Here is a 14,657-nt window from a genome sequence, read left to right as displayed (position 1 = left end):
AAGTGCTTACTAACCAACATGTGGGAATTTTCAAAATGTTCTTGCAACACAATTCAATTTCTAATCATCATTTAATCACAATAATTATTCTCATATTCTGTAATGTCTCCATTGCAAACTGACTTTATGATCTCTTGTCATTTGGTTGTTCAAATGCACCAGCTCCTTTGATTATAATCATCTAAAGAAATCAACTGGCCACAATCTAATCACAAAAATATTCTCTAAAGCTTTGACATTTGTCACTGATGAAGTCAAAGTGATTTGACACTGACTATCAGAAATGGAGAACAGGTTAATTGCCACTGTTTGTGGGCAGTCAGGTGCAAAAGATTCACTTTCATAGAGGAGATACCAAAAGAAAGACAGTCCTTTGACAACAGTGACGAGAACTGCAAAACTTCCCGGTAACTTCTGAAATGATGTTAACTGCAACTTGATTCTGGTGGTAGCCCTGCTGTGGAAAGCCGTGTGGATTTCCCAAAACACTGAAGAAGCTGCATCCATATTGTTGACTCAAGGTGAAACTACACCTCGTGTTTGATCTGAGTAGACCACAAAGGTTTAGACCAAATAAGTTAAACTTATTGTTATGGACTTATTATGAATGAAACTGAAATGTAATTTAGCATTCATTTAAATATTTTTTTCTGGCAGCTTTCAAACCAATTATTTCAAAAAAAATTTAATAACATAAATACAAATAAAAAAGCTGTCAGAAAAAATGGAAATGGTGCAACAAAAATATGAACCTTGACTGGACTTTAAGATGTGAAAAAGCCAAAATATTTAAGATAAACTTTATGTATGTTGTACATCACCACAAACACAGCTTCACTAACAACACCCAAAGGCAACAAACAGCCAATCCCCTTTGAATGCAGTTCACTGACTTGCCACTTGAGGCTGGTTCCAAAAGCAGGTCAGTCCTGACAGATTCCCATGCTGAAACTCCCAAACTTTAGCCATAAAAATGCCTGCGTTTTCACACTAGTGCTGTTTTTCCCCTACTTAACAACTACTACTGGCAGGGATTTACTTTTATGTTTTTAAGTCTTACAATTTGGTGCACAGCTACCAGTTATCAGGCGCCTATGTCTTAGCTTTGCTCCTTCACAGTTTATAGATACAAATTGCTAACCAAGCTTGTTTGACTGTTATGTTGGCTCTGAACACTTTTGTCTAAATATTGACACTTCAAAATGTGGAGTCCATACACATTAGTTGAGGTCATGGTGGCTCTCTCTCTTTTATATAAAGTTTATTGTCCATGTGTAGTCACACTCACTGTTGCTTCCTGTTGCGATGAAGGCAGCAGCAGTAAAGAACACGGTGAAGAGCATGTCACAGCGGAAGAGAAACCACCGCAGAACAGACAGGTAGTGGAACCAGGCGGCCGTGTGAGTGTTCAAAGCCTTGTGGAAAAGTGTCTCAAAGTAGGTCTGGCGCTCAAATGCCCGAATTGTCCATAAACCCTTTAGTGAGAGGATGAGATGGGAGAAGATCGGGGTACGAGCTGCAAGAAAAGAAAAAAGAAAAGACTTTAAAACTCTTAATGTATAAGCACTTACTTTGTAAAACAATCCCTGCATTACATATCAGATATCAGACTGACAAATAAAAAAAACTGCTAACTAAATTTCTAAAAGGTCATTTAATTTCACTACTTGGTACCTTTTAGTTAGGTAACACTTCTGAACTAGAAAACTACAATACATATAAATTCATTAAACAAGAATCAACCTGGAAAAGTTATACTTTAGCAGCAACCCCTTCTTTGCACATCTTATGTCTTTATGGTCACAATAATTTCTTCAAGATTAAAATTCAATGGCCATGTCTGACTAATATAAACAGAGCATAATTTCCACTGTAATTTGTCCCTGTGAATCCAGTGGGTAAAACACCAGGATGGGCTTGGAGGAAATCCCAGCTCAGCTCATTTCTCTGACCCCAGTGAGCTCTCAGCAGCTCCGGAAACATCTCAGCGTCATCACTGAAACACATATTCAGTGACAGAATCGAGGGCACAGCAGAGAGGCCCAAAAAACAGAGCGGCAACATCGTCAGCAGCTTCCTCATCCTCTGACTGTACAAACCTCCTTTCTTCTGCTCTGTCGGCCTTTAGCAACAGTGCAGTTCTTCAACTTATGACCACTAAACTAAAATGAATTTATATGTATCGTGTTGTATTGTAAGTCTCTATATTAGATACTAATTGTAAATATTTTAAACCCATTACATTTCTATTACATAGAAGTTTTGAAAGTGACCTTTACTTAAGTGCACTTAATGAGGTTGTTGATGACACAATATCTACTGTTCATGTGTGCATTAAACTGAAGCTAAAGATGGACAGCCGCCACTAGCAACACAGTACATGATGAAAATGTACTGTACTGTAATATGAAGACAACAAGCAGATTTCTCTGTTACATTTATTACAAGCATCTGACTTTGAGAAAAAGTGTAGTAAATAAAGACAGACTCCTGTAGATTTGACCTCTGTAAGCCCCACGAGACTGTAATGATTATAAATGATTAAAATTACACTGCTTTGAAAATCTTCACTAATATAAACACTTTCATTATTCAGCAGGTAGGCTTGGTTTTTAAAGCCAAAAGCCAACAATCTTTTCTGATGTCTTGAGGAGCTCAAAGGAAAACAACCAAATATGAACGTTATCCAAGTCTCAATACTGGAAGAAAACTGTTCCTCTCTTTCTGAGACACCCTGTCCTCTGACTCAACTCTTCCTCTCTCATGTTTTCATGTTTCAGTGACTTTTGGCCCCTAAGCCATCTGCCAGCTTTGCCCACTGATTGTGGTTCCTTCTCAGAGGAAGCATCCCTTTTCCTCTGTTCTCAGTATTGGTTTTCCTATTATGTTCTCACTTTTACTGATATATGTCACTACTCACTTTCATTTCTCTACTCTTTTCTGAGCCCATTTTCCCTCCCCTCAAAAAGAAAATAAAAACTCATCTTCAGGATTAAAGTCTGCAAGAGCCAGAGCTAAAGAACAGCACCCAGACATATGCCTAATAATACATCACATACAAAGCAGTAAGAACTATTTAAATAATACCATTCTGCTTTATGAAGAAGCAACGTTTTTTTCTCATTTTTTCTAGCCTCTTTTCTTACATAGGTTATTTAGACAATTTATCTCGAAAGATATTTAAACATATTATTAAACTACAGCAAATTTCTTTTTCCCCCCCTTTCTACATTTTACATTTACTGCTGGAGTCACTAAAACCTAAAACCACTGTCATCTCTAACGGCCAACAACTCTCCAATGCTCACCTTCAGCCTCCAGGACTTTGAGTTGCTGTCCAGTTCGTAGAAAGTACTTCCTGAGGAAAACATAGATAAAAGCCAATGGGAGAGCAGCAATGAAGATGTATGGCTCTATGATGGACACAGTGAAGATGGCACCGGCGACGATCAATGACACCTGGTGTTGGGAAAATATGTTAATAACAGATATGAGCAGACTTATTATTATTTGGTATTTCTGGCTTTAAAAAAAAAGATGTTTTCAGTTTCCCTGTTCTTATTTTCACTGCATGTTTTCATTTTGTTTTTAATCATTTCTTTCTTTTTTATTATAATATGATTGTAAAACTTTTACAGAGGAATAAAAAACATTGTCCAATTTCTCCAGGGCAAGATTCAAAAATTTAAAGGATAAATTGAGGAAATTGAATTTTGAAATTGAATTGTCATTTATTTATTTATTCTGCTTACAATTGCACCCCATTAATCAATTTACAATGAAGAAAGAGGGAATATTTGTCGCAGTAGTTTTCAGTCACTTTTTGCAGTTCCAAAAACTCTGCATCATCATCCACAGTATTGGATAAATACCTGTATGAGGTCAAAAAGCACCAATGGCAGCATGTCATCTATGATGGCCATGTCCTTGGTGAACCTGTTCACGATCCTGGCTGAAAGAGGACAGTGAAAGTATGAAGGTGTTGTAGTAAAGGAAGATATTAATAATCAGCATTGATAATCAGATTTTGTTCTACAGGGATTCTCTACCATCATTCATTTATTTAGTGACATCATCTAGGCCATTAACCAGTAAAAATCTGTTTTACTCAAAAAGTAAAAAAGCAAAGCACCTGTTTTTATCGTGTTGAGCACAGACATGGGGGCTCTCAGCACAGAGCTAAGCATCTGTTCATGCAGTCTTTTGGACACAGTCAGTAATGTATGCACTAAAGGGAGACCCCTGAAGAATCCCAGGGCCAGAATACTGTCCGCATGGGCTACAAAGATGTAGATGATGTAATAAGCACTGGTGGGTGTCATAATAACACCGAGATGGCCAGGCGGCGACGATGCATTGGGGTGCTGCTCATCAATATAGTTGGGCGATGAAGGATTGGCGGCGTCCCTCCAGACCTCACTGTTGGATGTGAGGAATGTATAATAAATGTTACATGGAGCAATTCTTCATTATAGAATAGATCACAAAATTACCTTTTAGTGATTTCTGCATAATTGTGACCTCTAAATGTAAATTACTGATGTTAATAAACAGATATTTTTATTGCTCACTTTTGGTTACTCTCATTTACACGATTAAATAAAGCAGCAGTTAAATCAGCTCATGATAGAGAAAATTACACTTATAGTACTTTTTTTCAACTCGATTTACATGAACAGAGCGAATTCGTCGTCCCTCACTGTAACCTAAAGATGGACGGCTTTGTCTTTGTCTAGTAATTAACATGTAACAAATAAACAATTAAATAAACAAATAAACACAAAAAATAAGTACATTTAAACCTACTGTCACATTTAAAATCAGCCGCCAGTGAAAAATAAGAAAAGTGAAAAGAAATATAAGACCTAAACACAAGTTCACTTAGAGCCATTTGACATGGATTTGATCAGAGGGTGAACTTCTGATCCATGTGGATGTCTATGTGCTAGTTTTTTATTTCTTCAAGCCAACACACTACAGCGCAACAGCCATGCATGTGTCCCCTACTCGTTAGCATGTGAATGTGCACAGCGAAAGAAATCGTCCAAGGACCACCCTTATAAGCCTCGGACATCTCTGATAAATTGATTCGAAGTTCCTATTTGATGATGCTGGAAGGAATAAATGACACAATCTGCTTGTTTTGTCACCATACGTTGGGTGGCTGTAGCACAGGTGGTAGAGCAGGTCATCTTCTGACCGGAAGGCTGGTGGTTCAAACCCTGCCTGTCTGCATGCCAAATATCCGTGGGCAAGACTACTAGCCCCAGGTTCTCTCTGATGCAGCCATCAAAGTATGAATATGTGTGAATGTTAGTTAGTAACTTAAAAAACAGCATAGAAAAGAGTCCTTGTGTGAATGTGGGATGTTAAGTGCCTCAGGAGAGTAGAAAAGCACTATATAAGAATCAGTCTGTTTACTGTATACATGGGCCCCATTTGTGTAAATGTACTTTTAACCATAGTACTCAAGTTTATGATTTACAACAAATTATTTTGTCCACCTGGCTATAGATTGGGAGCCAGTGGAAAACCAGTGATTTACAGTAAGGTCTGTAAATACTATTTAAATAGTATTTAGAGTTAACATGATCAGAAAGCTCAGAGCACACTAGCTGACTATCCAAAGACAAAGAGAAGAATCATAATCATTTTCAGTTTAAGGCAACATGAAACATGGGACTTACTCAGTAATAAGAAAAATACCGAGGACAGAGCCAGCAACCTATTTGTGAAAAGAAAACAAAATGCCGTTAATTAAATTCACACAATAACACAAAAACCCCAAATCTTTGATTTTTACCTCAATGACAGAGACAATGAAGATGAAAATGAGGACGTAGACTAAGTTCCTGTTGGTGTTTACGTAGCGTAGGTAAGTGTTCCATGAGGTAGTTTCAAAGACATTTTTGTCACGTTCATCTGCAAAACATTGCTGTCAAGAAACAGGATAGATGGGTTTTAACCATGTGGCTCACTTAACAATAATTTCTTGATTTTGGTACATAGCACAGTTTGTGAAAATATTTTTACATAATCATTTTCAGAGACATAAGAGGATAATATGTTAAAAAGCCTTACCTCCATGTCTTCTTCATCCACATCTTCACTAATGTCATAAACACTGTCCTTGGACAGGCGGCGGGAGTAAATGTCCAGGTCTGATGCAAGGCTGTACTGCGGTGTGATGGAGAGCTTTTTCCTGAAAGATGACTGCATCTGCTCTCTGCGCTCTTGGCCGCGAGCACTGGTGATGAACTCCAAGACAGACTGGCGCCGCTGCCCGCTAAGGTGCTGAAACTCATCATGGTACAGGTTACTCCTCGGAAGTGCCTCCTCTATTTGTTCATCTTCAGGCACTACAGAGAATCTTCTCTCTGGGAGTTCATCAGACCTGTCTTCCACTGTTGTGTTTCCGGTTTGTTGAGAATTCCCAATGAAGGAGAACTTGCGGGCAGCTGCCAGAGGATTAAGGATGAGTGACTGCTTGCGTTTTTCAGGGTAGCCATCACCTAGAGGATGGCTTTGAGCTGGTGCATGTCGGAAGGACTGACGAATTTGCTCTGGGCCACGGAAACCAGCGGTTTCATCAACTGAAACCCTGCGAAGAGTTTCTGTGAGAATGGATCCACGCCGCTCAGCATTGACGTTGTCATAAGCCTCAAGACCAAGAAGCAGGGAGCTGAAGTCTGGACGCTTGGCCTGCAGCTCTGAGAAGGTGCCATAGAAGTAACAATCTCCATTGTGCAGCAGAAGGATTTTGTCTGCACGCTTGAGATGCTCCAACTTGCTGGTTACTACGACACGAGTCTTGGAGGCCATAAGTTTACAGATGCAGCTGTGTGTGGATAAAAATGCGCACTTTAAAAAAAAAGTCTGACAAAGAAGGGCTTATTTCTTTCTAACAAATGCAGAATAGAAATTATAATTACCAGAAACTATAAATATCGAGCTAGTGATATGGATATTTATATGAATGTGTATTTATATATACACACATTATAAGAGTGTATATATAAATACATTTCACAACTCTAAAAGTTTACAAGCAATTTTGTCTGCTTTTCCAAAATGGAAGCTAACCAAAGACCATCCAAGCATAAAAGCGTTACTCTATAAAAAGAAAAAAGAAAGAAACACATTTCCTGAGAAGGTTACATTGTTATAAAGCAGTTATGACTCCCAACAGAAAAGAGCATTTTCAGAGACACCAAGTGTTAACCTTGACTTTGAGGTCAATTTTTAGCCTAATCACCCCGACCTCCTCTACATGAAAGACTCTCTGTTATCACACGCACTTTTCAAAGATCTCTTTTTCTGTAGCGATGTCCAGGTGGGTGAAAGGCGCATCCAGGAGGTAGAGGTCTGCATCTTTATACACAGCCCTGAGAGAGAAACACACATATTAGGTCACAGATAACAAGGAAGGTAAAGAAAATGTTCCAAATTGCTTTAAAAAAACAAAAAAGCAAACAAACAAAATTAGAGAAAGTATAAGATGCAGAAAGGCAAAGAAGAGAAGCTGGAATATATCAGTCACAGTGAATAGCTATGTTGATAGCAGAAGTTAAAAAAGTCAAGGAGTGGCTGCAAATTAACGTTAGCACACTAAACCAATAAATAATGCAGGGGAACATGAGAGTTTCTGGCTGATCCACAGAGATTTAAAAAAGCAATAAAGCTCGGGCTGTAAAAGCCACAGAAACCATAAAAAGCAGACAGCAACACACACATGAGTGATCTGTGATCCTGAGCAGCTTCTGATTAAGTACACTGATATTTATTCTTTTTGCTGGACACATATACTGTAGCTAGAGGGTTATTTTAATGTCCTTAATGTTTTATGATATTTCTTTTATGTAACCTGTTGCTATGGAAGTGCTACAGCGATGATGTAGAATTTACAGAAGAAACGCACAAGTTGATACAAAAAAAGAACCAAAATCCTAACTAATGAGCAAAGGTAGTCTGTGCTGACAGACAAACAAGAGTGAATGAGGCCTGCTGACAGATGCTCAGGTGTGACAGAAACTACCTGGCAAGGCAGAGACGAGCTCTTTGACCACCACTGAGGGTCCCCCCTCCATCGATAAGATACGTCTTGTCTTTCTCGGGGAGCAAAGCGAAGTCCTGGAGAGGAAAACAGGGAAAGAGTGGGTATAACACATTAGACTGGCACATAAATACCTCAACTTCCTTGTTTTTAATCCTCTGGATTTTTCATTTTTATGTACCGTTATCTTTACTCTTAACTCAAGATCTGTGGACCAAATTCAGCCCTTCTTAAATTTGAATCCAGTCCTTTTATTAGTTTAGGTTCTCAACAAATTTTGGCCTCCTAGATGCAGCTGTGGTCTGCACTGCAACACCACCAAACCAAAGAGACAAGTGCACAGTCACTGCACACACCTGCGAGCTTACACGCTAACCAACACAGAACGGCACAGCAGGCAATTTCAAAAGGTGGAAGACTCAGAACTTCTTTACCAAGCATCTCTTTGCAAGGTGATCTCTGTGTTCAAAGAACATCATCTGTGTTGTGATTTTGGAAAACTAGAAAATCAATTTTAACTTTTTATTCAAATGTCCTACCCAAAGTTTCGGTTGTAAATTTTAGGCCTACTACACAGGCTATATACAAGAACATAATGGAAAGATGTATTATTTACCTTTGTTATTTTTGGCATTAGTAAAAATACCCATACTCGCATTACTTGTCACTTGCTCATTAGTCACAGGCTGTTACAAAAGTGTTACAAGAAATGAAAGCCTGTGAAAAAAATGTTTCTGTCTGGCCATTGATGCCATCCACTCAGTTAAACTGTTTGACACCCTTGTTGTAAAGAGGGCAGAAAATGAAGTGGACGATCTTCTTCATAAAGAAGCTCATTGATTTCATGGAGCAGTGATGGCCTCATGCCTGCTCACTGAATGAATGGGCAACAATGAAACATGTCCAAGAATAAAGAAAAAAGAACAAATGCAGTCCTCAAAGTGATTATAGCTCATTTTCAAAGTTATCCTGTCTATATGCTCTCATGGGCATTTTCAAAAATCTAACTAAACAAAAGCACAAAGCATAGATGGCACATGAACACTGTCACGTAGACATATGGCAGCCAGTGATTATGAAACAGTTACAGCAACAGGAATGAAGTGACAGCACAAGTTTATCATCATTCAAACTTCCTACCTTTTAAATAGCTTCCTCTGTCTGGATAGGAGTGTATAAAGGACCAAGTTAACAAATTGTTTAACAGCTTTGTAAAATAAAGCAGTTAAATAGTAACAACAATAACAAAACAGAACAAAAAAAACAACAATTAGAAATAGAAAAAAGCCTCACCTTTGACTATCAAAAAACTCTTGTAGCTAAAATGGCTTTACAGTGGGAAGAAATCAAACATTTGACACATCTCCTCAAATACAAAATAAAGGCAGAGTTTTTCTATTGTGTATCAGCCACGAGATGTGACTCCGCAGTCAATAAATATGATGGTCCCACACACGGCATGAGCTTCTCGACTGATTTCAGTAAAAGTTGTAGTTTTTTATTTTATGTAGTTTATATTTTGCACATTGCTTTAGCCAAGGCTAATGTGTCATGCTAAAAGTCTAACTGATCAGTTTAGCACAGCTTGAAATGACTTTTTCAGTGAAAGAAGGAATCAGTTTTCAGTGTCTGGAGCATCAGCCTTTGTGCATTTAATTATTGTTCAGGGTCAGATCTGTCCTGCTGCTTCTGCACTGGTCCAAGACAGTTAATGTTTCCATATGGAGTAGTATAGGTATAGTATAGTATAGTAGCATATCAGGGTCTTATTTTATTAACTTCTGGCATTGCATTGAGACAACTTTCAGAAAAATGAAATTTGATGGAAGTTGTTTTTGTGTGTTCTACTACCTGGTGTTCCTTCCAGCTGATGCCATGGATATATTCAACAAATCAGAAAGCAAAATCACACCAAACCTTTGAGTAATGTATGTTCAAAAACTGACACTTCTAAGTTGTGTTTGTGTGGGGTTTTTTTGTTTGTTTTTTTAAATCTCACTGCCTCAGATCCAATGCTCGTCCATCCAGCTTGTTGTGAGCTGAAAGGCTTGTATTGCATCCCAGTGACATAATGTGAGATTTCCACAGTAACAGAGGAGACATTATTCTGCTGGAGGTCCGTCACTCAACACTGAGGCTTTATGAGAGAGTACATGTGTCAGAGTTAGAGACAAGCATAGAGTTTGCAAGTATGCAAGTATTTGTGTTTGTGGGACACATAATTGGTGTAAATGTGGACTGGTGAAACCTGAGCCATCGCGATGCCCTGCAGTGGCTCCACACAGGCAGCTTAGCAGAGAGAATCAGATCACTGACTAAGAAAAGACTTTAAAAAAAAAAAAAGCTGGCAAAGATTTCACTCTGCTGAAAACAGATTTTTTTTAGTATGTAGTCACATTTTCAATCCAGTAATGCTGCCATACTTTCAGTGATATGTTTACAGTAGGGTGAACAGATCTCAGCATACTAAATGTGGACAAACACATCATTTTAATTTTAATTTAAAAATAAACTGTTATCAGAGTGTCATGTAGCATGTACAGGTGAAAGCTTATTTTTATATATTGGTGATTCAATACAATAAGGAAAAAAGTTGTCTGAAATTTGTTCTTGGTCTCGTGCAATTGTTTGTTTATACTCCCATATTCTCTTTTTGTATTTTTCTTAGCTTATCTCCTTCCTATTAAGAGTTTTGGGGGTTTAGCTTGGCTGTATGCGCAGATTGGCACCATATCTAAAAATTTTAATCCAATGACGACACACATGTCACCTCACACCACACACTTCCCTCCCTGTGCGAAGCTGACAAATTACTCAAGCAAACCATTTTCTCAGAATATACTGCCATTTTCAGTTCAGTTTTACTTTTATAGTGCCTTATTTTCTTTATACTTGTGTTTATGGTACTCTCCTTCACATTTGACAAAACAAGCTTGTGATTTCTGGGAATTTGTAACTTTCCCTGATGGGTTTGGCATTAGACAAGATAATCTTCTCCTGACTATGGTTAAAAAGCCTTCACTTGATATACATTGTGTAAAAACCAGAGTTTAGAAATGTGCATGTTCAGCAGAATCAGCCAAAAATTGGGGACATTGTCTCAAGATTTGGAAAAGGGGGACAAGTAATAAAAATGCTGTGCAGTCCCACATAAAGAGGGATATCTTGTCACCTGAGTTCATTGACAGTTTACTTCTTCTCCTCTGAGAACAGCAGTCTGGTCAGTTCTTCTTATTTACCAGTAAGAAGCTATCTTAGTGGTTAAAAAGTATCAAAATATCAAGACACTGTCAAATTGTTGCTACATGCCAACAACTATTATCATCCATATTCTGAGAAAGCTCTGAATAGTATGCACCTCTGGTCAGCTTCCAGTGTGGCTGCCATTTTTAGGAAGTCCCATTATGGCCACTTGTTTGCTTGTAATTTCACTATGAACTTCAAACATGTGGCAATAGCTGGATCTGCAGCTTGACGCAGAGGTTTTAGTGCAAGAGTCCAAAGTTTTCAAGCCTGAAGGTGTAGTCACGACAGGACTATCATGACAATATCCTCACTTTGCAAACGTTTGTCACTTGATCCACAGACAGACCCGTGCTTGTGTTATGCCAAAGAGACAACTGAATGTAAAAGTGAAACTGCTGACTTCTCAGTCCATCTACATTTCCACTCAGCCATGGCCATGACCTCTGGGCAGTGGCCTAAACAATGAAACTCTCCCTTATGCTAATTCCAAACAAATAAATATTTTTAAAACAGAAATTTTCTGCTGTAATTTAAAAAAAGAAAAAAAATACACATTCATTTGAGCAGGTTTTTGAAAATATCTTCACCCACATGAAAACAAGCACACAAAAACACTGCAAAAAAAGAAAAAGGAGCCAAAGCAACAGGTGGCAAAATAACCCTAACTACAAAAAATCCCAACCAATCAGAACACAAAGAACCACAACACAATGTGCAGCCTGACATTAAGAGAGGAGATAAAGGTGCTCCAAGACAAAACCTTTGTTTTCCAGAATGGAGATTTTTTTTTCTTTTCAGTGGCTACAAACATATTTCACGTGTCAAAACACAGAGGAAAAAGCTACGTTTACCAAATTACCATAAACATGTGGGCATTCCATTTGATCTCTCCAGTCAGAATTTTTTTAAATCCCAGTTGGAATTTTTTACTGGAATGGCCTCTAAAGGTGGAAAGCCAGAGTAGCCCCACCAACTCTGATTTAATTATATAATTATCCAAGATAGCAGTAGCACACGTAGCATTGGTAATTTGTACTGCCACAGCTGTGCATTTGTAACTAACTAAATAAGCCATTAGCAGAGCACTGGCCAGGCTGTACCCATGAACTTGCTGCTTTAAAAAAACACAACAAAACTGAAAACCCGGCACTTGGGTGCACTGCTAGTAATGCATGAACTGCACATGTTACTTTGTGGTTTTTTGCAATAAGTACCAGGTTATCTGTATTCTGCATGAACAGCTACAGCCACCATGACTGAACAAGACAAATACAATTCCATGTTTGCAAAACAAAAGACACAAAGAAAAAGCAGCGAAAGAGAATGAAAGGAATAAAGGTACCTCTTCCAGCTGGCAGGCCTGAATAACAGAATTGTAGCGGTATTCATCATAGGTCAGGCCAAACAGGATGTTGTCACGAATCGTCCCTGGCATAATCCAAGAAGTCTGGGGTGAGAAGGAAATGCGACCACTGTGTCTAATTTTACCCTCTGTTGGCACCAGTTCTCCCAGAATCATCATGAGCAGGGAACTCTGAAGGAAACAGGAGAGCATGGTCACACTTTATTCTTCTTCATCTAACTGTGTTCTCAACTCAAGGAATATGGAGTGAGTCATCATGTTTCTTTCATTGCTCAAAGGAAACTGGCATTTATTGCATGTAATTATTTATGAGCCAATATTAAGCTATTATGACAGTGAAGGTTGCAAATAAACTTTATTATTGTTACATTATTCATTTACTATTGTTTCAAACGTGTGTTGCCAAGTTGCACAGTAGCTTCTTAAGGACAGATAGATTATGCACAAGAACACATCTAATACGGCTGAGGGGTGTTTCTTCCATCTCTTCTTTAATTTGCATTTATTGTCCATTAAATTAAAATTATTTACCAACATCAATATATTGACAAAAAGCAGAAAGACATATCGGTCAGACTCCAGTGACTCCCTAACCAGAATTTAATTTGACTGAAATCCTACCTTTCCTGAGCCAGTGGATCCAGCCACAGCGAGCATCTGGCCTTTGTCGAGGTGCAGGCTGATGTTTCTGAGCACAGGGGTGACATAGAGATTGGTGAAGAATAGCCCGGGGTCACCGTTCAGGTGTCCATTTGCTTTGCTCTCCTGCTGGATCTTCTCAAACAACTCACCGATACGCTGTAAAGGAGTTCATAGGCAGTTACTAAACATGATATCTGTATGTGGCAAAAGATTGTTTATCATTTACTTTCTGCATATTAAGATTTCTTAAACAATTTAATACAAAAGAGTTCATTTTCTACACTTTAAGGTGACTTTCATAATCAAACATCTCCTTTTAATGTATTATAGTGAATCATGTGACACTTTCATTTACAAGACTCTGTGTACCTGCACACGGCATGCATGTTTCTGTTTTTCATTTTGTTGATAAAACTGCTTGCTTCAAGGCTGAGTGACTGTGTCCATCATGCTGTGCTCTCAGGCAGTGACACTAGAATAAACTACTGCTTTTAAGATTAGGGTTAAAACTTTCCTTTTTGCTAAAGCATACAGTTAGGCTGGATCAGGTGACCCTGAATCCTCCCTTAGTTATGCTGCAGTAGGCATAGGCTGCTGGGGGATTCCCATGATGCATTGAGTTTTTCCTTTTCAGTCACCTTTTTCACTCACTATGTGTTAATAGACCGCTCTGCATTGAATCGCACTTGTTATTAATCTCTGTCTCTTCCACAGCATGTCTTCTATCCTGTTTTCCTTCTCTCACCCCAACTGGTCGGAGCAGATGGCTCCGCCCCTCCCTCAGCCTAGTTCTGCCAGAGGTTTCTTCCTGTTAAAAGGGAGTTTTTCCTTCCCACTGTCGCCAAAGTTCTTGCTCATAGGGGGTCATATGATTGTTGGGTTTTTCTCTGTAGGTATTATTGTAGGGTCTGCCTTACAATATAAACCACCTTGAGGAGACTGTTGTTTTGATTTGGCGCTTTATAAATAACATTGAATTGAATTACTGTGAGGAATTTGATTGTCCAAGGACAGAAGAAGACTCCCAGGGTCTCACAATGGCCTTATATCACCTCATCGGTCTTTACGTCAGTAAAGATTAATGGGCGACGCCTCTCACTGCTAGAAGAGGGGAACTCTGCTCGACTGCCTGGCTTAATCATTGACCTCTGTGACATTTTATGGGTCACCGTACCTCTAATGCCAGTTTGCGCTCTGGTTATATAGGTTTGTCTGTGTGATTCTCATTCTAATGAGGTGATGTGCACCCTGCCAGCAGTAAAGAAAGGCAACACCCATTCCATTCAACTGCGAATGGCACATTCCAGGAAGAGGTGAAAGCCGGGGGAGAATCTGATTTGATCTCATCAAGAG

At 38.7% G+C, this 14,657-nt stretch overlaps 1 protein-coding gene across 1 annotated transcript in view; it reads right to left on the bottom strand.

The window, feature by feature from the left end:
• Positions 1-14,657, bottom strand: part of cftr (CF transmembrane conductance regulator) — a 42,902-nt gene that overhangs the window by 11,081 nt on the left and 17,164 nt on the right. The window contains exons 10-20 of the mRNA XM_024803378.2: positions 13,284-13,460; positions 12,642-12,833; positions 8,036-8,130; positions 7,299-7,385; positions 6,082-6,838; positions 5,804-5,935; positions 5,688-5,725; positions 4,133-4,419; positions 3,873-3,952; positions 3,309-3,459; positions 1,289-1,516 (exon numbers count right to left, since the gene is read on the bottom strand). Coding sequence (XP_024659146.1) covers positions 1,289-1,516; positions 3,309-3,459; positions 3,873-3,952; positions 4,133-4,419; positions 5,688-5,725; positions 5,804-5,935; positions 6,082-6,838; positions 7,299-7,385; positions 8,036-8,130; positions 12,642-12,833; positions 13,284-13,460 — 2,224 coding nt within the window. The remainder of the gene's footprint in view (positions 1-1,288; positions 1,517-3,308; positions 3,460-3,872; positions 3,953-4,132; positions 4,420-5,687; positions 5,726-5,803; positions 5,936-6,081; positions 6,839-7,298; positions 7,386-8,035; positions 8,131-12,641; positions 12,834-13,283; positions 13,461-14,657) is intronic.

This window comes from Maylandia zebra, linkage group LG7 (assembly GCF_041146795.1).
Source record: "Maylandia zebra isolate NMK-2024a linkage group LG7, Mzebra_GT3a, whole genome shotgun sequence".
NCBI lineage: Eukaryota > Metazoa > Chordata > Actinopteri > Cichliformes > Cichlidae > Maylandia > Maylandia zebra.
The sequence above is the reverse complement of the archived record's forward strand: the minus strand, read 5'-3'. Positions and strand labels throughout refer to the sequence as shown.